Here is a 23,020-nt window from a genome sequence, read left to right as displayed (position 1 = left end):
CCGCATGCCCTTCGCAGGCCAGAGTGAGATGCTCTGAAGCTCAGACTCTTTTCAGGACCCCCATTCTATCTTGGGTGGCTTAGACACACAAACCTTGCATTCGCAGCCTCAGGGCTCTGAAACATCCATCCAGGGACTTCCTTCTCCCCAAGCTATATCTCTGGGGCCCTGCCGGGTTGCCTTGGAAACAGGTTCCATTGCGGACAAAGGAGGGAGCCAGGTCTTGCTTCCTCTGGTCTTGTAGATGAGGATTTTTAGACCGTGGAGACTGCGCTGCCCTACCCTGCACCTGCCCTCACTCTCCGTGTTCTCACTCAGGTGCAGCTTGCCCTCCCTCACCACTGACGAGACCATGTGTAAAAGCGTGACCACAGGTGAATGGAAGAAAGCCTTCTATGAGAAGATGGAGGTGGCAAAGCCGGCTGACAGCTGGGACCTCATTATAGACCCCAACCTCAAGCACAATGTGCTGGCCCCTGGCTGGAAGCAGTACCTGGAATTGCATGCCTCTGGCAGGTGAGTAGTCTAGTAAGTAAGGGCCCTGCAGGCAGCCACTGGGGCACCTTCCAATAGAGACAGAGATATGGAGAAGCCAGGCGCTAAGTAAGAGTCAGTCTCACTCTTTGGTCCATGTAGACTGGAGGCAGAAAAAGAGTCCCTAACTGGGAGTTGAGATACCTGAATTTGTTTCCCACTCTTCCACTGAGCACTTGTGTAACCTTTCTCCTCCAAGCCCAAGTTTCCCCTTCTAGAAAAGAGGTGGAATATATTCATTAGTTCTAAACTCTGACATTTTACATACTTTTGGATATAATCTGAAATGGCTAAGAGGAGGAGGGCTGAGGTCTACTGTGGGTACTGGGACAGTTCCATTTCAATCTCTTTAATCCAGCTTGACTTAATATAAAATACTGAACACAATAAGTGTGTAGAAACTGGGTCTACTCTCAGGTAGATCAAGTGATTCCTATATGATGCAGTGTACCTCTGATCATCTAGTGCCCTTGCATGTTTTACAGAGGAAGAAAGATGCCCAGAGCCAAAGGCCCAAGGGCAAGGCCTGAGGGCATTGGGATGGAGGGAGCTGAGGCCTCCACAAAGCACCTCAGATGTGGGCCTGGGTGACTGGCAGAGCGTGGCTGGATGCCAGGTGAATCCAAGGAGTGTGCTCTGGGCCTAGCAGTGCACACAAAGAGGCAGGCTGGGCAGCCACTGGGGAAGGCTAATGAACCCAAGGGACCAGAAACACACTGCCTCCATGCTCTGCCTACTGACCCTCACCAGCTTCCTGCGGCTGTTTCCACTGTTTCCATTCTTTTCTCTTCCTACCTCTCCCCCATCCCCGCAGGTTCCACTGCTCCTGGTGCTGGCATACCTGGCAGTCGCCCCACGTGGTCATCCTCTTTCACATGTACCTGGACCGGGCCCAGCGAGCGGGCTCGGTGCGCATGCGCGTCTTCAAGCAGCTGTGCTACGAGTGCGGCACGGCACATCTGGACGAGTCCAGCATGCTGGAGGAGAACATCGAGAGCCTGGTGGACAACCTCATCACCAGCCTGCGTGAGCAGTGCTACGGGGAGCGCGGTGGCCACTACCGCATCCACGTGGCCAGCCGCCAAGACAACAGGAGACACCGCAGTGAGTTCTGCGAGGCCTGCCAGGAGGGCATCGTGCACTGGAAGCCCAGCCAGAAGCTGCTGGAGGAGGAGGCGACCGTCTACACTTTCAAGCCGGCACCCAGCCCCTCCAAACCGCAAGCTGAGATGGGTTCTGGCTCCAATTTCTGCTCTATCCCCTGGTGCTTGTTTTGGGCCACGGTCCTGCTGCTGATCATTTACCTGCAGTTCTCCTTCCGGAGCTCAGTCTAAGATTCCCTTGGTGGGCGCCAGGGAACTCTAGGGACCCAAGGCTAGGGGGCCAGCTGGCTAGTGGGAGGGGTGCAGAGAGACCTGGGTTGGGAGTGGAGTTAAGATCTAGCACTGGTGCTGCCACTGACTCAGCGGGTTCCCTGGACAGCTCACACAGCTTTTCCATGTATAATATCATGGGTTTGGGCTAGATCATTGGTTTTTCAAAATGAAACCCAGGGCCTCAAATTTCTGCACAGGTGCCTCAGGGACTTTTGGATTTGGAAGGTAGATTGTATGTCTGGATCATCCTGGTCAAACCTTGCATCCTCCTCCTCCTCCTGTTGCTTTAATCAGAACAGCTTCATCTTGGAGTTCCATTAAAAAATCTATACTAATAAAAGAGTAATATGCTAATTAGACCAGGAGATCTTCCTGGAGACCTTCTGGACATCTTTCTGGACAAAGCTGGGGGCTTGGTCAGCCTGCAAACCGCCCCCAAATGGCCCTCAGTCTTGCCCAGGCTCACCACACCCCCAGTAGGGACCCCCACCCTGATGGGGACATGGCTAGCTTGCAAACTGCTCCAACCCCTTGCCCAGGCTGGCACCGCCCCCAATGGGGACCTCCCACCCCAATGGGGGTGTAGCCGGCCTGCAAACTGCCCCAGGCCCCTTGCCCGGGCCAGCCCCGCCCCCCAAAACAACCCCCATCCTGATCTGGGACTCCCTTCAGGGCAGACCAGTCAGCCCCCACCCATGCACCAGGCCTCTATCTATACTAATAAAAGGGTAATATGCTAATTAGACTGGGAGATCTTCCAGGAGACCTTCCGGACTTCCTTCCGGACAAAGCCATGGTGGCGGGGCCAAGGCCAAGGCAGTTAGGGGTGATCAGGCCATGAGGGGAGGGCAGTTGGGGGCAATCAGGCTGGCAGGGGGGCGCAGTTGGGGTGAGCAGGCTGGCAGGGGGGCAGTTGGGGGTGATCAGGCTGGCAGGGGGGGAGCACAGTTTTGGATGAGCAGGCCAGCAGGTGAGTGGTTAGGAGCCAGTGGTCCTGGATTGCTAGAGGGATGTCCAACTGCCAATTTAGGCCTGATCCCTGTGGGGTCCCAGATTGGAGAGGGTGCAGGCCGGGCTAAGGAAGATCCCCCCCGCATGAATTTTGTGCACTGGGCCACTAGTTTGTATATAAAAAAGGCTAACTGCTTTAAAACAAAGTTTGAAAATTACAGGGCTAGGTGATCTCCAAAGGCCTTTCCTCAATGATGAGTGCATCCCTGTTTTCTTATTACCTCCCACCCTACCCCTCATATCTCCCACATCTAGAGCTGCAGCCTTAAATTAGCCTCTGCGCCTAGTGTCTGAGCCTCATCCACAGCTCTGCCTCCATGCACACAGCAGAGGTTCCTTTAGAAGAGAGAGAGTTGGGCACTAGGCTATTCTTTTGCTGCTGGGTCCACAGGGTCCCTTGTTTCTCTTCTCCAGGCTCCTAGCTTCCCTCCACTCAGAGTGAATTCTGGGGTCTACCTGGCTCAGAGATGTTACTTGGGGTGGAGTCCCCTAGAGCTGGGCATCCGACCCAGTATATTTGAACTGGCAGAGAGTTTAAGGAAGGTTTAGAAAGTAGAGTGTTAGAGGCAAAGCACAAAATCCCTAAGAAACAAATATAATGAATTTTCATTATAACAAAGGGTCTTCAGAGGGTACCAAGTCTGACTGATTCTCAGAAGTTCTGATGGTTGGAACATAGGAGCAGGAGCCTGGTCTCTGGGGCTGTTTGCTGAAATCCTCGTTGAGAGGTTTCACATTGGCCAAGCATGGGCTTCTCTCCCCCAAAACCAACTACCTACCTAGAACCACAGGAATGGGGGTCATTAGTAAGAAAGAAAGCATAAAAAATGTGCCCATACACAAGTGGATCTTACATATGTGGATCTTACATCTCTTTAAAATGGGATGCACTGTAGTTTGGAGTGAGAGGAGAGAAGACTTCTGATAATAAGGCTATGGAGTAGGGTGGGCAGGAGAGGCAGAAAGGAGAGGTGGGATGCCACCCTACACTTTTGAGGTTCCTTGTTCAGCGCACCTCTCTTAATAACTTGATTCCATTATCCCCTCCTCCACTGCTCCCCTTTTTAATGGAAAATAATCACCATCTATAGTGGTGGAGGGAAGAGGTCCACTTATATAAAGATGGGATACATTAATAAAGGTGGGATATCTTCAATCAGGCTTAGTAGTCATTAATGTCTGCTTCAGATTCACTGTACAGTCCCTGATCTGTAATGGGCTGTTGTATACCTTCCATCCACTCTCTCTCTTTTCTGGGGTCTCCACATAAGGCTTTATCTTCCTCCAGCTTCAAGGTTTGGGCCAATTGTGTCCATAGTCAAGAGGGATGCAGGAAATCCTTGGTCAGGGAACCAGTATAAGGTCAGTCTTATTCCTGCCCTTGCTCTAGTTCTAGTAACTGGCTGGTGACTTTGCTTTAGTCACACAACATTCATCCCTTTGTTCAGGCCACATATTCTGAGCATCTTCTATCTGGCAAGCCCTGAGTTGGGTGCTGACATCCAATGGGAACTAAGGGGCAGGCCCTGTCTCTCAGAGAATTTTCTTACTACAAAAGTTCTCAGCCTTGGCTACACTTGAGAACTCCTGGGGAGCTTTTGAAGACATAACAGTGCCTAGCCTCCACCTCAGACCATTAGAATCAGAATTTCTGGGCATGAGTCCTGAACATCTGGATTAAAATTAGACTCCCAGGTAACTCACCTGTGCTGTCTGGTACAATGCTTTCTGAGGAACAGGCTTCTGTTGGCACCTGGTCTTGTAATAATGAGCCCTGAGATTTCCTTGATTCTCTAGGACTAGGGCTCAGCTTCTTACTCCCACTCCCTACCCTTGGGACTTGATCCTTCCAGCTCCTGCCTTCAACCTTGGTTTTATCTTGCTCTGAAAGTCTACATTATTTGATCTACCACCCTTGTCAAATGCTTATCAAACTTTGTTATAATTACTTGTCTGTGACTATACTCCCTGCTAGAATGTGACTCCAATGTGGAAGCGATGTCCTTAGATCCCACTGCCAGATAGTGTCAGAGCAAGGATTCCAACCCTGACGTAGTTTTACATTTAGTCCAGAACTCTTTCCTAAAGCATTAAGTCTTCCTGCTCTGTAGAAAGATGTCTACAACCTATGGAGGCCCCTCTGTCTCCCTTATACTTTCTGTAGATGGGGGTTCTAGGCTTGCTCATCAGCTTAGCCCTGTCTTGGCAAAGACTTCTCTGGGACAGTTCTTTCTTTGCACACATTGCCACATGCCGCATAATGAACTTGTTAGAATGTACCCTAGTGTTACAAATGAACTCCTCAGGGCCTTTCCAGGATCCCAAACCTCTCTCAGTGGAGTTTCTGTGCACTGGCCTCTGTGTCCCAGTTGGGAGGAAACCTAGAGGCACTGAATTGTGGTTCTGGAGGCTGAAATGCTCAGTGTGGGGTCAGCAAGAAGTGCTGCCCTGATCTACTTCCCTCAAACTCATTGGGACTGGGGACCAGCCCACTGGAGGAACTCTTCCTGGGGGTCAGGAGCATTGAGAACCAAAAAATAAAAAAATAAAAAAATCACTAACTAAGGTCAATCCATAGACCATCAGAGCTGCAAGACATATTAGAGATGCTTGATATTGGGCCCTAATGTCATGGATAGGGAACTGAAGCCTAGAGAAAGTAAGGAACTTGAATGCCATGGTACAGCATGAAGTAAGGGAAGATCATGAAATTCGGGGTTAAGAAACACTTGATTCCTGGCTCTCCTGCTTACCAGTCGTATGGCCTTAGGCAAGTTACTTAAGCTCTTTGAGCCTAATTTTTTCCCTCATCAAAATGGGAACAATACTATCTACCTTGGAGGGCAATGGTAAGAAATAAATAATGCATTGTCTGTGTTATTACCTGATAAAGAGCACATGCTCCTCCTCTTCTTCCCCTTTCCTTTTCAGTTGATAGCCCCTCCCCATTTTGAGTCCCCAAAGGCTCTTTCTCTTTGTGATTTTAAGCTCTGTTGGTAAATGCTTTAGGAAAAACCGAAAGGCAAGGGTTAATTACCCAGCACTAGGCTGAGACCTGGTCTATTTTAATATATGTAGAGTCCCCTCTTTTCTTTTCTTCAATATATTTCAAAGCAAAGACTTTATTTTCTAGCAGCATTGTAGTCCCTCTTCATTCTTTAAAGAGAGATATTTTAAAAATCTCCCCAAACAGAAAACAGCAGTGATTTCTGGGCTTCACTCCATTGGCTGAAATACCCCAGAAGGAATTTAGTTCTTTTCCAAGTTCCATTCTGGTTCTCAGTAGGACTCCCAGCTAAGGAATTTCCTTTGGAGTCATTTTTGGCATTGTGTGGGTATTGCCACATGCAGGAGGGAAATGAAATCCTCCTGTTGTATGGCTATTTGGTCACTGGACCTCCTTGGGAGGGTGAGTGAGGCTAGTATAGGAGCTGGGCAACTTGGCTTTCAGCCCTGGTTTAGTCATTGTATAGATATCTAGGCTATTGACCTTGTTTGACTCAGTTCCTTCCCTCCCCTGAGTCTCAGTTTCCTCATTTGTAAAGCAAAGAGGGAAGGTGATCTGAAGGATCCCTGCTAGCTCTGACCTTGTCACAGATTGCTGCTTAGTCCTATTTGTCCTTGAGCATTTGGGGTGGTGCCCTGACCCTGACTCCTCTAGCAGGTCATCTAGTTGTTACCCCAGGATTTTAGTCTGCTTAGGTCAGTTTGGAATCTAACCCACAACATCTTTCTTTCCTTTCCATCCTGGAAGCAAACTTTTTAAAAAAATATATATTTTATTGATTTTTTTACAGAGAGGAAGGGAGAGGGATAGAGAGCTAGAAACATTGATGAGAGAGAAACTTCGATCAGCTGCCTCCTGCACACTCTCCACCGGGGATGTGCCCGCAACCAAGGTACATGCCCTTGACTGGAATCGAACCTGGGACCCTTCAGTCCGCAGGCCAATGCTCTATCCACTGAGCCAAACTGGTTAGGGCTGGAAGCAAACTTTTATAAATCTTACTCTGACTAGGCTTCTCTAAAGATATTTGTATTTTGAAAAGCAGTTACCTTGAGAGGTACTGCCTTATACAAGGACTTGGGTGATAGTGATAGAATTTCAGTCTTAATCTCCTCATTTCTAAAATAAGCCCAATATTTTCACTTCTGTCTTAATAAGGTCATAGTAATATTATGAGGACATAATATATTACCTATTTTCAATATTAACTTATTCAATAAATGTTCATTGAGTACATATTATGTGTCAGGCATTGTTCTAGACTCTGGGGATATAGTGAAATGCAAAGTGACTAAATCACTGACCTTATGGATAGTAGAGGAACTAATAAACAAAATAAGTAAGATGTGTGGTATCTTAGTGTTAAGTAGTAAGGAGAAAAATAAAGTAGTCAGAGGGGATAGGAAGAGCAGGGAATAGAATTACAATTTTAGATTGGGTAAGTAGGGAAGGTCTCACCAAGAAAGTGACATTTGAAAAAAGATGAAAGAACTGAGTAAGGGGAATGACATGTACAAAGGCCCTAAAGTAGGAGCAGATGGAATTTTCAACTGTGAGGAGGCCAATGTGGCTGGAGTGCAGTTCAGGCTTAATATTAGTAGTCATGACTATGTGGTAATGGGGGTCAGAGTGGTAATGGGGGTTGGAGCATTGGTTTTTAATTTCAATGAAACAAGAAGCCACAGAAGGGTTTAAACCATGGAATAATGAAAGATGTGCATTCCAGGGTGGTGGCCTGTACTAGGGTGGTAGCAACTAGGGTTGAGTCAAGATCTGTTTTAAAGATAAGCTGAGAGGATGTGTTGATGACTCAGACATGGGGTCTGAGAGATAGAGAAATCAAAGAGGCCCCAAGTTTTTGGCCTGGGCAACTGGAAGAATAAATATAGTTACCACTTTCTGCGATGAGGAAGGCTGGGTAGGAAAAGATTTGGGAGCACTATGAGGAGCTTGGTTTTGGACATGTGAAGTTTGAGATGTGTTTTAGGCATTCTATTAGACATTAAAGGTGAGAAATACCAAGGTGGCAGTTGACTATTCACACTTGCAATTCAGAGGAGAAGCTCAAACTAGAGATAAAATTGGAGTTATCAACATTTAGATAATATAAAATGTCATGAGATTACGTAGGGTTATTTATACAGAGCGCTGGGGCTCTCCATGAAGAGAGGTTGGAAAGAGGGAGAAACCCATAGAGAAACTGTGGAAACTGAGGCACAGAGAACATGATTCACTTGAGCTTTCAGAGCCATTAGGCAGCTGAGCTTGGACTGGAGCCCAGGTCTTCATAATTGAAGTTCTGGGCTCTTTCCATTGGCCCAAAGCACCTTCTCTCTCATGGAACCAACTTACTCTTTGGACTAGAATTCTGTCCATGTTCCTTGCTGGGACATGTGCTTTCATCAAGTCTGAGCAGGACATGGATTTTTGTTTCTGTTTTTCTCAGTGTGTTTGAAGTATTTAATAATTTTTAAACGCATTAAAATGAAAAGACTTAGTGGGAGGCCTAGACTTCCAACATGGATTTAGGCATTGGACATGCAAACTTAAGACCAAAGGAAGATGTTGTCAGTCTTGTTTAAAAGAAAGATCCTGTTGTCTTGGATCCCGGTGACAGGCCTGTGGCATGTGTGAGTGTTTAATGAATGGGATTAAATAAGCCAGACAGTCCCAGGAGATGGATGAGATGGGCAAGATGGAATAATGTCACAGGATAAATAGCTCAAGGGGAGATGAGAGTCCTCACTTTCAAAGTAGGTCAGCGTCTTCTGAGACTTGGGCCTGGATTGCATCGACACATACTCCTCAGGTCTCTGGAGCTTGCTCTGGTTAGTGCTGGCCTGTTGGTATGGACTGGGGATCACAACCTGTGACTTTGCAGAGGCCTCCACTGGGACTGGCAGATGTGAATGGGGGAGATATGTTCCACCCACATCAATTTGTTCATCAGTCAGCATGCTCGCCCTGGGCATGATCCAGACTTGACACACCTTCTGGTCATACACTGTCTTGTCTTAGCGCCCCATTCCTCAGAGGGAACTCCCTTGGAGCCTTTTTGATCAGCCTAAGTGTTGAAAGGGTCTTGGCTCTTTTTTCCTGTAATCAGAAGCTCAATGCTGGAAACTGAGCCTGTGTTTTTGCATTTAAATGACATTTTTCTTATCTTCTTGGAAAAAAAGGCCAACACATACCAGATACAGGAGATGGTTAAAAAGGCCTTGTTTGTCTCCTGTCAAGTTCAGAGAACCCAGTTTCTTCCTTTCTGGAGAAAGCATGGATGGCAGCAGCCACAGAAAGAGCAGGGGCCTGAAAACCAGCTTTGGGTTTGGGTCCCTGCTCTGTTTCCTCTCTACTTCTCTACTAATTCATCCTGAAGTGTTAGCAGAGGTTGGGAAACTGTTAAAACTGGATTTTTAAAGATCCAGCTCTAGGGTCTCAGAGCCACAGGAAGCAGAATCCTGTACTCTCTCCACAGGCCTGACCTAGTTCAGGGCCAGTGGAGTCCCTTGCCTGATGTTCACAGGTCATTTTACATTTCCCTACCTTGCACTTCTTCTCCTTCAGCTTACTCTGCACTAATGCTTCACTTGGTCACGTCTCTCTTTGGTCCCCAAACTTCAGATGTCTCCCCATTTCCAACCAAGCTGCGCATCCCAGGCTGAGAGTTCAGATCTTCCCCAGGGTGTTCTTTTTCTCTCCCGAATTTGTCTGGCTCTCCAGGGACACCAAGTCACTGTTTTCCCCAAACACCACTGCCTTTTCACCTCCCTTCTTTCATACCCCATGCCTGGAATGCCTTCCCCTTTTTCAAGTTACACTGCAGAATAAAAGAGACTTCTTTCCAGGAAAACACCAATGCAGACATTTCTGAGGGTGGGTGTAGCTGAGAGTCACATGGAAGTTCTGGATCATGGCTGAGAGCAGCAGGCGCCCACACCATCACTGCCTCTTACCAGCTGTGTGACTTAAATCAAAGACCCAAGATTGTGTAATGGAGGCTGCCAACATTCTTTAAGGGTTACACACCAGCAGGGTCACCTAGAAATGTGATTCTCAAAATGAATGCACCTTGGAATTATCTGGGGAACTTTATTTCCCCAATCCCAATGCTCAGGCCTTACTCCTGACTGATTATATTTAAATCTCTGGGGGCGGGACCCAGACATCAGTGTTTTTTGAAACTTCCCAGGTGACTCCTTGTGCAGCCCACTTTGAGAACCCTTGGTGCAGAACCAGTGCAGGAAGAGCTTGGGTTCCAGAGTCCATCAGAACTGATTGCAAATCCCGGTCCCTCCATCTCCTCACTGTGAGATCTTGGGTCACACCTTTTAAATATATGCTTTTAATTTTAGAATTGTTTTGATTAACAGAAAAAAATGTGAAGATGGTACATAAAATTCCCATATAATCTGCATCCAGTTTCCCCTATTGTTAACACCTTACATTAGTATGGTACATTTGTCACAGTTAATAAACTAATACTCATATATTATTCTTAACTGAAGTCCATACTTTCTTCTGATTTCCATTGTTTTTACTTAATGTCTTTTTTCTGTTCCAGGAGGCCATCTAAGGTACCACATCACATTTAGTTATTATGCCCCCTTAGCCTTTGCTTCAGTTTCCTAAGGCTGCCATAACAAAGCACCTCATACTGAATGGCTTAAAACAACAGAATTGCCTTATCTCACAGTCTGGAGGCTAGAGGTTTGAAATTAAAGTGCTGGCAAAGCCAGGTTCCCTCTGAAACCTGTAGGAAATAATCCTTCCTTGCCTGACCCTAGTGTCTGGTGGTTGTCATCAGTTTCTTGGCAGTCCTTGGCTTGTAGCTACAGGACTTCAATCTCACCCTTGTTGTCACATGGTGTTCCCTCTTGTGTCTGCTTCTCGTGTCTCCTCTTCTTATGGGGACACTGGCCATATTGACTTAAGGGCCCACCTAACTGCAGTATGGTCTTGCCTTAACAAATTATATCTGCAAGGAAGCTATTTCTTAATAAGGTCACATTGGGATGGATTGAAGATTAGGACTTCAGCATATCTTTTGGGGGTATACAATTCAACCCATTACAGGGTCCTCTTGGCTGTGTCAGCTTCTCCACTTTCACTATTATTGATGCCCTGAACAATTTTGAGGAACATTGGTCAAGTATTTTTAGAATATCTCTCAAATGAGATTTTTCTGGTATGTTTCTCATGATTAGATTGGGGTTATGAGATTTGGGGAGGAAGGAAAAAGCACAAAGGTGCAGTGCCACTTTCACCACAGCCTATCAAGGCCACATACTATCAACAGGACTCATCACTGTTGCTATTAACTGTGGTCACCTGGCTAATGTAATGTTCAGTCAGGTTTCTCCACTATAAAGTTATTCTTCCCCCTCCCCCATTTGCATGTTGGACCCTTTGAAAGGAAGTCACTATGTGCAGCCCACATTTAAGGGATGGGAAGTTATTCCAGCTCCTTTAGAGCAAAGTATTTACATAAATTATTTGGCAATCTCCATGGGAGAGTCATCTATTCTCCCCATTTATTTATGTATCCAGAATTTATTCACATAAGTATGTACTCATGGATATTTACTTTATATTTTGGGTTATAATACAACATAATTTTATTAGTTTGGTTGCTCAAATTATTCCAGCTTTGGCCATTGGAGCTTTTCCAGTAGGCTCCTGCGTCCCTTTGTCATCCCTCTATCATTGCACTGCCTTACATTCTAATCCAAGATGCTTTAGGCCAGTGGTCGGCAAACTGCGGCTGGCGAGCCAGTTGCGGCTCTTTGGCCCCTTGAGTTGGAGGGTGTGGGTCAATCGGGCAATGGGAGGCGTGGCACAGGCAGGCCGGGATACGCAGTGCAGGGGAGGCGGGCGTGATTCATGCACGAGTTGAGTGAGCCAATCAGTCAGCAGTCTCATGTGCAGTGGTTAGTGCTAGTTTGCGTCCGCAAATCACTCGCGGGTGACAAAAGTACCTATTCAAAGCATAAAGTTACCTGTATTTTTCCAACCAGCTGCAAATCCTATAGGTATTTTTGTCATCAATTTAAGAATTACAATTCTTTTGTGTTGATGGCTTTATTATTATAAAATGAAACTTCTTTTTAGGTGCCCTGTTTGACATGGCTACAAAGAAGAAGCGAAGAAAAATGGAAGACGAAAACCGTGAATTTAAAGTTGAATGTACCTTCCTATATAGTTTAAGTTTAAAAAATTTGGTTCTCAAAAGAAATTTCAATCGTTGTACTGTTGATATTTGGCTCTGTTGACTAATGAGTTTGCCGACCACTGCTTTAGGCTCATCTTGTACCAGAAAAATACCCATACTAGGGCAGGGAACATTTCCTGCTCTAGTCCTGGATCAGCCATTTCTTCAAGTAGTTTCTTTTATTGGAAAAGAGTATTAGAAACCAAAATTTGAACACTCTGTGTGCTTGTTGCTATGGAGTATTGCTCTTTCTAGGCTGGACCATATTTTTAGCCTTGCTCTGCTCCAGTTTGCTCACCTGTAAAGTAGGGATAATAACAGTACATTCATCACAAGTTATTGTGAGGATTAAATTAGGGAATTGTGTAAAAGCTTAATGCAGTCTCTATCAGATAGTGAGTGCTCAAAAATGTTAGTGATTATTTCCTATACAATTTTTAACATGTGAGATAAGTTTAGTTGCCAAAGTTCTTTTCTATCTGCTCATTTCCTGAAGCAACAACCCTCAGAGAAGGTTTTTCTGCTAGTAGTTTATAGATGGAGAAATTAAGTGAATAAGGAAATCAACTTATGCTGCATTAGAACCTAAGTGTTTTAGCTTTAAGACCTATTCTAGACCCGGACGGGCCACCATCTCTGCCATCTGAGGGGTATGGATTTTGCATCCTTGATTCTTGCCCACCTTTGCTTGAAGGACTTCTTGGTTGTACTGACTCTTCATAACTGTCACCAGAAAATACTAACTCACGGCTGAAAGGAAGTACCGTACTCCAATCCGTAACAGGCCACTCATAGACACAGCGCCGTATTTTCTGAACCAAACAATTGAACACATGATCTGGAAATTGTTTTTTCTATTCTGGGTATGGATGAAATCAAGATACGTAATTTGATGCCAAAAAATTGGCATCTTGAGGTATACTGATAATTTACAGGGACAGCAGGACAAGGTATTTAATCAGAACCGACCGGCAAAATTTAAGATATGCTACTGTATTGATAATATGATCTTATCATAGTCTCTCTCTTCATGGTACAGTGATCCTAATCAGACACAGAGAAATGTTAGGTGAAATGTCAGTGCATGACAACATACAAGCCAAACAGGATGCTTTGACTCAAGGCAGATGTTTATTGGAACAACTATGTAGTCACCCACAAGAACAACAGCTTCTGTTGCTAATGAAATTGGCATGTTGCTTACTGAAAATAACAACCTTCATGGTATGAAATCAGCGTTAGCTATAAAAAACTATCTTCTAGGGAGGTGGGTTTTAGTTGCATAGAAGAGATCTTTGTGCTCATTTTGAAATTGGAATGGGTTGCATTTGGAGGTAGTGAGTTTCCCATCTCCAGAAATGTTCAAGAAAGGGGTCATGAAATTAGACAAGATGTCCTTACAGACACTCTAATCCTCTGCCTCTTACTGAGAGATTTCAGGTTCTTGGATTTTGGCAGTAGTGTAGGGGCTGATACATCCTTACGCAGCACAATCAGACATCTGCTCACAATTAAGGGTGAAGTTGCAATTGGGAGAACAGATGGGATAAACTATGTTCAGCTATAAGTCCGTACAGATATCCCCGCTTTTTGAAAGTTTGCTTTACCTCACTTCGCTTTCACAAAAGACATACATTAGCACCTGCTTCACTAACCAAAATAAATCTGAAGAGGATTTTAACTTTTAAGAAAAAAGGTGAAAAGCAAAATTAGTGTCCAGCATTTGTTTTGCAGCAGCTGCTATAGAAGTAGCGAGAGTGGTCTCACCAAGCTTCTTCCGGGAACCACATGCAGCACCTTAGCATCTGGGCACCATAGTTCTGTACTGTGTCTGTGAGCATTTGTGCTTTACCTCCATTTATTTTATGCATCTGTTAGCGATATGTGTCCTAAGGTAATGGTTTCTTCACTTTACACCATTTTGACTTCTGAGGGTTTCATAGGAATGCTCTCCTTTTGATTACTGGAGGGAAACCAGTATTTGTATACAAATCCTAAGGCTAAGTCCTATTGTTGTCTCACTTCAAAGAAAAGTCCCTTTAATTGTTGGTCTGCTTCCAGAATCAGAACATTGGTCTACCAGATATGCCATTTTTGTGAAAGAAGGTCCTGTAAATCTGAGGAAAGCCCGAGGGGACATTTACTCTGTTCTCCTTCTGCCTGGAAGGCCTCCCTGACTCACCTGTGAAAGTGCCCACCCTCCTCAAGGTTCAGCTCCAGCACCATATCCTCCAGGATGCTTTTCTGATGCTTCCCCCTCCAATGCCTCCATGCTGCTCCCACACATTGCAGTGGGCGGAGTTCATTCTGATCACGGTGGTCACCTGTGTATGCCAGTTCCCTGTGTTGGAGCTCCTGGGAGGAAGGAGGCATATTTCCCTCATCTCAGTAGTCTCCGGAGCAGTCAGCTCAGTCTGGTACATGGGAACTCCCAGGCAGTACTGTGAGTCAGGGAAGTATGGAGTTTTGGAATGATTTAGGGCAATTCCTTTGCATCGCACTTCTTTTTTGGTGTATGAAATAGAGCTTGAGCTTGCTTGACAAATGTCTGCTGGAATTGGGTACTACAGTGATCTTCCATTTATAGAATAAACTGCAGGGCACAGAGAGGTAGGATGACCAGCACACAGAACCAGAAGTAGCCCAGCTGGCATGGCTCAGTGGTCAAGTGTTGACCTATGAACCAGGAGGTCATGGTTAGATTCTTGGTCAGGGCATATGCCCGGGTTGTGGGCTTGATCCCCAGTGTGGGGTGTGCAGGAGGCAGCTGATCAATGATTCTCTCTCATCACTGATCTTTCTATTTCTCTTTCCCTCTCCCTTCTTCTCTGAAATAAATAAAAATATATTTTTAAGAAAGAAAAGAACCAGAAGCAGGCTGTGAACTGCTGCCCCTGAGCATTCAGCCTAAGGCATAGTTTCCATAAGTCTTACTCTTTGTATCTTCTTTCAGCAAAAGACCCTGAATGACTTTAGCAGCTTCAGAGCAGGTTAAGAACTGATATCTCCCATGAAGATCAAAATTGATAGGACCAGACAGGGACTTGGGGCTTCTGATCCCCTGAAAGGCTTAAATTTCAGGCTCCAGAGGGGATGAGGTCTCTGGGGGCTTCCTGAGAGAGGAGATGGCTCTCTGAGGGGATTCTGTGTAAGAAGCACTATGACCATGTGGGGCTAGGGTGTACAGGGTAAGGAACAGGGGTGAGGAATCAGAAGAAGGGCTGCGTGGGGTCAGCTGTGGAGAGTTCAGGGGCCTGAGTCTAGTCTAGTCTCTCAGGGCTGACCTTGTGCAGCTCAGGTTCTCAGGTAAGGAAGGAGGTTGGGGTCTAGAGCAGATGCTCTGCTTAGCAATAAGGGAAGATCCCTTGACTAACATTTTGGCTGAGCTATGTCTTTGGGAACCAGGGTTTGGTATTGCTGCAGCAGCAGTATTTTCTGTCAAAACTCTATTGAACCTTAAGGTAATTTTGGCCTTTTGGTTACTTTGGTTTTACCTCATTTCATCAAGAAAAAAAAGGGCTTCACTGGATCCTGGATTGTCAGAGCTGGGAAAGTCCTTTGGGATGAGGGGAAGGGACTAGCTTAGAGCCACACAGGGAGCTAGGGGCAGAGGTGGTTCTAGAACCTGGTGTCTGGCTTCCCTGTCAACCATTCCCAGTCTTCCTCCTTGCCCTGCTTCTCACAGGCACTCTCACAATTTGGTGTCTAGCTCAAGCATTGCTGCAGGACATGCTATAGGACTAAGAACCTCTCTCTTTTACATTTTTTTGGGGACAGGGATTGGGGCTTGGAAAGGTGCATGGTAGCAAAGAAGCATAGGGCATTTGGGGGCAGATGAAAGAGGTAGTTAAGGTTGAGAGAAAGGGTACACACTGAGCAGACTTAAGACCCAGCCAGGATTTGTAAGAGAATTTCGCCTGCCTGGTAGACATACTCATGTTCTGCTAAGTCATATTTACTGAACACTTACTTTGTGCCTGCACTGTGCTAAGTGCTATGTATATATTAATTAATTCAGTTCTCATCAAACTTTTATGAGGTAGGTAAGGTATGCCATTTCCAGAATATGGACAAAGAAACTGAGGTTAAAAGAGGTTGAAGTCACCTGTCCATTGTTGCAAAACTTGTGATAGAAGCTGATCCAGCCCTGTGTTCTGATCACTCGGCTACTCTGCTTCTTAAAAGAGAGTGAAAAGGGGGCCTAGATGCTCCCATTATTGGCCAGAAATGGATGGGTGAATGAGGCAGGTGAAGGGTGAAGGTATCTTGCGTCAAGTAATTATCCTCTTCTGCTGACTGACCATGGACAGGTGGTGGAAAACGAAATTCAATTCTTCATACTGGTGACTCTCTGGATCCAGTTCTTGTTGCTGTAGATGTCAGAATATACTCCGTAGAGGTCCTTCTTTCCACAGTCCTTGCCCCAGGACACTGTGCCCACCAGGTACCACTGGCCTGTCTCGTTATCCAGGGTTGCCATGGGACCTCCTGAGTCACCTGCACAGGCATCCTTTCCCCCTAAATATAAAAAAAGAGATGCAGGTCAAAGTAACCTGTCCCCTTCCCTAGCCCCAAATCCAAAGGAGCCTCTTTCTTCCCACCGCTGACGTGTAGTTCAGAGGATTGGGCACGAGGGGGTGCAAGCAGATCATTTGACTCAAACATGGGCTCTAAGGTTCTCAACCTTCCTAATGCCACGACCCTTTAATACAGTTCCTCATGTTGTGGTGACCCCTAACCATAAAATTATTTTCGTTGCTACTTCATAACTGTAATTTTGCTACTGTTATGAATCACAATGTAAATATCTGATATGCAGGATGTATTTAGGCGACCCCTGTGAAAGGGTCGTTCGACCCCCAAAGGGATCGCGACCCACAGGTTGAGAACCACTGACTCAAAGCAGTTCCAGGTGAGGCCTCCTCAGAGCTCAGTCATTTTTAGAAAGTGCCAGTGAAGGATTCTTGTGTTTCATAGGTGAAAAGGTGAATGTGGAGAAGGGAGTAATGGAAATTTCTTAGCATTCTTCTCTCTGATGCCATTTCTCTGGCAGAACCCTCCCTCTCATGAACATCCTCCCCGCCCCTCTTTCCTGTTTAGCCTACCAGACACCAAGGTGTCCAGCCCTTCCATTCCTGGGCCCTGCAGCACTTCAATTCATGAGTTAGACACCAAATTATTATATACAAGTCTCTTGACTTACCTTCCTTCAACCCAGCACAGATCATGTCCCTGGTCACTTTCTTCTTTAGTGGGGCATAGGCCTCCTGGCAGGTTCGGTGATCAACAATTGGGATTTCAATCTGAAATACAAGGCCATTGTTGGTCCCCACTCCTGGCTCAGGAGTCCTTGCTGTTCTGACACCCCCTAGAGCTGGCTGCTCCCCAGCTGGATGATCTTGGGACTACCTTAGACCTGGTCTCAGAAATTGCCCTATGGTGCAGGTGAAGAAATACTGAATGGAGAATCAGCAGATTCATGATCAGGTATAGTCTCAGCCATAAACTTGCTGTGTAACCTTGGGAAAGTCATTTGCCCTCTTTGAGTTTCAGTTTTCTCATCTGTAAACTGATCATACTTGCCCAGCACATGCATTATTTCAAATATGGCACCGTATGCGAATCTATGATCAGTCTTCTTTCCCCCATTCCTACCATTACTGGCTGTGGGGCCTGGGGCATGTGGCTTAATCCCTGTTTTTCAGACCTCTGTGACTCGGTTTCCTCATCTGAACAATGGAAGTCACAATATTTGACATACTAATCACACAGACTGTGGTGGAGAACTGAATTCAGTCAGAGGCAATGAATGAGCAGATAGATGATGCTTTGCAAACTATGAATGCTATATAAGTATTAGTACTGTAGGGTTACTGATGCTCACCTTGCAGCAAGCATTTACTTATGTTCTCCCTCACTACACTAAAGTATGAACTTCCAGACACTAGGTCTGTATCTTGTCCATTTCTATCTTATGTAACTTGGAGCACAGTCAGTATGTGTATGTGTGTGTATATATGTATATGTATATATATATATATATATATATATATATATATATATATATTTTTTTTTTTTTTTTTGAGGGCTGATGCACAAAATTCCTGCAAGGCTAGGCCTTCCTTCCCCTGGCTGCCAACACCGGCTTCCCTCCGGCACCTGGCTTCAGGTTTTCCTCAGGCCACTGGCAGGTACCCGGAATCCGGGCTTCCCTCACAGCCCCAGCTTCGTCTGGAAGGTTGTCCAGTCTAATTAGCATATTATGCTTTTATTATTATAGACCCATGACATGCAGAACAAACAGATCAAGCTTGATGGAATTCAAAGTCTCAGTGAACTTTGAGGTGTGTGTGAGCTTCTGGTGTCTTTCTCAACAACTCCCAGCTCCAGCCTCCAAGTCCTTAAGGCAGTGATGGAGAACCTATGACACGCGTGTCACCTCTGAACTCATTTTTTTGGTTGATTTTTCTTTGTTAAATGGCATTTAAATATATAAAATAAATATCAAAAATATAACTTTGTTTTACTATGGTTGCAAATATCAAAAAATTTCTATATGTGACACGGCATCAGAGTTAAGTTAGGGTTTTTCAAAATGCTGACACGCCGAGCTCAAAAGGTTCGCCATCACTGCCCTAAGGGGAAAAATGGAGCAGGAAGATCTCATGCGGGGCAGGGGTGTCACTTTGTAGGGCATAAGTTGAGGTTTACCTCCATCAGGGTCTCTGGGAACCTTTGCAAGAACTGCTTTCCCCAGCCACTGACGATGACCATGGTCCCTGGAGGAGAGAAGACACAGTGGGAGCAGAGAGGCTGTTTGTGGGCTTTTCAGACGGTTGCATCTTGCAGCCCATCATCCTCTGCTTGAGGAGGAAGGGTTGAATTTTTCCCCTCAGAGAAAGCCAGCTTAGTGAGGAGGAAGACTGCTGGGTTGGAGGTTGTCTGTAACAGAGGTCCAGGCATTTGTTTCTATGAATCATTAGCTGATTTGTTTAGTTGTCTATTCTCTCCCACTCCCAACTAGCATGGAACCTAGGCTCCATGACAGCAGTCATCTCATCTATCTTGTTCACTGCTGTATCCCTATGCCTGTAAGAGTACTGGCACATAGTAGATGCTCAATCAATAATTGTGGAAAAAATAAAAAGTCCAGCTTAGTCCACAATATGCACGTTGCCTTTATCAAGCCCTCACTCCCCCCTCCCATTATGAGCCTCAATTTCTTTATCCATAAAATGAAGAGGCTGGATTTGATATTCTCTAACTCCATGCCCCCCACCCCAACTCTGATATTCTAGAAGTCTATGAAGTTGGCAAATCTCAGAGTGAGTGGAAGTGGGTTAAACACTGATAGAGCACTCACTTATTTCCTTATTTGAAGAAAAGCCTGGATCCTGAATACAGCACTGGGCTTTACATTGAAAAACCTGGATTCGAGGACCCAGATCTGCTTCTTACAAGCTAGATCTTGGGTAAGTCACATCACCTGGCTGACCCTCAGTTTTCTCATCTGGAAAATGAAACTATAATACCACCTCATAAAACTTTTATAAGTAGTAAATAAGTTAATGAATGTAAAGCAACTATATATGGTAGGCATGCCTTTCCTGTTGGCTCACTCTACCTAATGCTTCTCAAATTCCATTCAGCCATTTTTTATAACTTCTTTGCACTGAAGGAGTTTAGCTGTAACATGGCACCCCTGAACTTCTAACAGAATAAAATGGAAGCCAACTGCCTGATGGAACTCTTACTCTCTGTTGGACACATTTGAATATAGTATTTCATTTAAATATAATGATCACCCCATGGGGTATTATCCTCAGTGTAGAAGCAAGGGACTCGAGGTTCAGCAACTTCTTCAAGGCCAACCAATCAGGAAATGCAGCATGGGGAGTGAGTCTATGCTGTGATAAATCTATTGTCCTTCAGTTCCAAATTTACCCTTCTATACTCTGTTTTGTAACCCTACAGAAGAATTGGCACTTCTGCTTTTTCAGGGGGATCCTGAAAATAGGGGGCATTTCCAGGAAGGCTTGCTGTTACTGTTGACATCACCCTACCAGTGGTTTCTTACCCCAGCAGTGGTGCTTGGTTCCAGCTGTTTCCCTAATACCATCAGCATGGGGCCTCTTCCACAGGAGTCAGAGTTATTGCTCCACCGGGTCCCTGTCCAGGGTTCTAGGTTCTATAACTTCAACCTCTTCCCTTTGTCCCTCAGCCCCAGGAGTAGTAGTTTCTTCCTGCAAGTACTATCTCTATTATCTCAGCATTCCCCCTTTACTTCTCCAGTCCTCCAGCACCCTATGTTAGATTCTCTCTGTAACAATAACTAGCCTAGTTTCTGTTTCCCCATGAGGACTCTGGCTGATATAGCACTTCCTATTAACTATGTGCTACCTTGGAATCAGCCTTACAGTTGTTTTAGGGGAGGCAGCTGAGGAATCATGGAGACATCGTCAGCTGGCTTCGTTGGCACCACAGCCTCACCAACGCTGGAGAAGAAGTCTCTTTGGAGGCACCTGATGCTCTGCAGAGGTGGGACCAGGGGTGGGGAGAGGTACCTTCCTCTGAGGAACTCTCTGGGAGACAAATGGGCATCACAAAGTCATTCAGCACCGGGCCCTTTGACAGCTCCACCAGAGCCACATCATTCTCAAATGTGTTGGGGTCATACTGGGGATGAAGGAAGATGTGTTTGACCCTGAGATGCTGTTCAGTCTCTTCTGACCGGTGTCTCCAATGTTTACCTGGGCAAGAAGAAGGCACATGAGGCATGGAGGTAATGGAGGCACAGAGGATAAGGTCACACTTACTCCCTGTCAGCCCTCTGTCTCATCCAGTTCCAGCCTTAACTCTTTAATCATCTTTCCCCAGCAATCCTGTCCTACTTGCCCTTCTCCATATATTCTCGTGGACTCCCATTTCTGTCTTTCTTCATGAGCTGATCTCATTGTTTTATAATACTCATTCCAAAGCTCATCACCACATGTTTAAATCATATAAGCACCCTTCTGGATCATGTGCTGCCTCCTCCATGAAGGCTCTCCAATTCTTGAGTTTGATTTTTTAGTTAGAAGTCTTTTCCCTATGAACTCCCATGACATTTTATCTGTTTTTCTCCTATAGAACTTATTGCTTTTTCTCTTATACTAGAAGTCTCCCTGCTTATATTTTATTCCTTTCTTAGACTGTAAGCTCCTTATGGGCAGGAACTAGGTATTAATTATGCTGTGTCTTTAGATCCTGTCATAATGTCAGCAGGGAACTAAACTGAATTAACTGGTAGTATTGGGGATGCAATTGTATATGTATCACTCACTTGAAATCATGGATTCATAGAAGCCTGAAGTGTCTTTGGAATTTATCTAGATTGGCTCTTTATTTCCCCATTGTAAAACTGAGGCCTAGACTTCAATGACTTGCTCATGGTCCCTGCACCTGGAAATCATTGCTTTGAGCTTAGACTCAGGTCCTTGGACTCCAGTCCCAGCTGGTTCTTCATCCCAGGGATCCTGTCCTGATGAATGATTGAGTGGACACACCCCATTCCCAGAACCACAACTGGCTTCAGGAATCAGCTTGCCCCTCACTCACCCACAATGATTTTGAAGTCAGAAGGGCTGAGCAGGTAAAAGTCGTGGAGGATTGGGTCCTCTGGATCGAGCGAATGGTGGAGGCAGTGAGCCGCCGTCAAAATCCAGTTGGAGCCTGACAACAGAATTGTGTACACACACTGCCCTGGACTGCCCCAACTTGTCTCGAGCTGAGGCCTTCAGATTACTCTAGGGCACCCTTTGCCATTGCATTTCAAAGCCTCAAGTCAGACACTCATATTCTAATCTGAAGATGAGGAGTTGAATCTGTGCTTTTATTTGCCTATTCCAACCAAAGCTAAGGCTGAACAGCTTTAACAGGGTTTCAGTGCCCCCTTAAACCCATAGGGTTGGTGAGCTCCAGACAGGCCAAAGTGGGTCCACAAAAAACCTTGTGCTCACTGGCTACTCCTCTGGCCTTGTGGTCCCTGGCCCAGTGTCAACAGCCCCATCTGGAAATGGCTTATAAATGCAGATTCTCAGACCACCACCTCAGACCTATTGAAGCAGAATCTGCCTTTAGTAGGGAAATCTGGGAATGTTAACAAGATCCTTGAGTAATTCCTAGGCACCCTGAGGTTGTAAAAGCACTGACATATCATGCTGCTTTCTAACTGTGGATGCACATTGGAACCACCTGGGGAATTAAAAAAAAAGGAATAGGAGAAACCAAGATGGCGGCATAGGTAAACACTGGAAATTGCTGCCTCGCACAACCACTTCAAAAATACAACTAAAAGACAAAACGGCCATCATCCAGAACCACAGGAAGGCTGGCTGAGTGGAAATTCTACAACTAGAAGGAAACAGAAAAGCACAGTGAGACTCAGAGGAGGTGCAGAGGTAAAGTGCAGAGGTATGGAGGCACACGTGGAAAGGGCTGGCAACTGAGGACACGGCTGTCTTTTTCAATCTGGAGGGAGTCTCAAGCTCCCAATTGCTCTGAACTCCAGTTCAGGGCGAGTATCTGGGGACTCAGACTCATACCGGGAGGAACTGGACTGTCGGACATTGGTCGGAACTTGAGAGTGGCTTTCTCTCAGAGGTGCTTGCAGAGATTACGGGGACACTGAGATGTGGGGCCTCTTAGGGCAGGGCTGAGGATCAGCCATAGCTGCTTGCTCCACCCTGTTGATCCCGTGAGACCCTGCCCCATCCAAGCTGTGCACAGAGGCTTTTGCATATGAATGGCCTGGCCCTTTGCAATCTGAAAATTACCTAACAAACTGCAGCTGGGTCAGAGAGACCCAGAACTTCCAAAAGAAGGCCCAATGCCCCACAGCAGCTT

The 23,020-nt window shown here is 45.7% G+C and overlaps 2 protein-coding genes across 2 annotated transcripts in view; one reads left to right on the top strand and one right to left on the bottom strand.

The window, feature by feature from the left end:
* Positions 1 to 244: 244 nt before the first annotated feature.
* On the top strand, positions 245 to 1,868 carry RTP1 (receptor transporter protein 1). The gene is made up of 2 exons (XM_036347970.1): positions 245 to 516; positions 1,349 to 1,868. The coding sequence occupies exons 1-2, from the start codon at positions 245 to 247 to the stop codon at positions 1,866 to 1,868; spliced, it is 792 nt and encodes a 263-aa protein (XP_036203863.1).
* Positions 1,869 to 14,906: 13,038 nt separating this feature from the next.
* The window catches only part of MASP1 (mannan binding lectin serine peptidase 1), a 66,223-nt gene continuing 58,109 nt past the window's right edge, over positions 14,907 to 23,020 (bottom strand). Inside the window, exons 12-16 of the mRNA XM_036351546.1 lie at positions 21,734 to 21,847; positions 20,701 to 20,886; positions 18,848 to 18,915; positions 17,340 to 17,439; positions 14,907 to 16,654 (exon numbers count right to left, since the gene is read on the bottom strand). Of these exons, the coding sequence (XP_036207439.1) occupies positions 16,464 to 16,654; positions 17,340 to 17,439; positions 18,848 to 18,915; positions 20,701 to 20,886; positions 21,734 to 21,847 (659 nt within the window). The 3' untranslated portion in view covers positions 14,907 to 16,463. The remainder of the gene's footprint in view (positions 16,655 to 17,339; positions 17,440 to 18,847; positions 18,916 to 20,700; positions 20,887 to 21,733; positions 21,848 to 23,020) is intronic.

This window comes from Myotis myotis, unplaced genomic scaffold, assembly GCF_014108235.1.
Source record: "Myotis myotis isolate mMyoMyo1 unplaced genomic scaffold, mMyoMyo1.p scaffold_m19_p_2, whole genome shotgun sequence".
Lineage (NCBI taxonomy): Eukaryota > Metazoa > Chordata > Mammalia > Chiroptera > Vespertilionidae > Myotis > Myotis myotis.
Note: the sequence above shows the minus strand (reverse complement) of the source record. Positions and strands in the feature narration are given on the sequence as shown.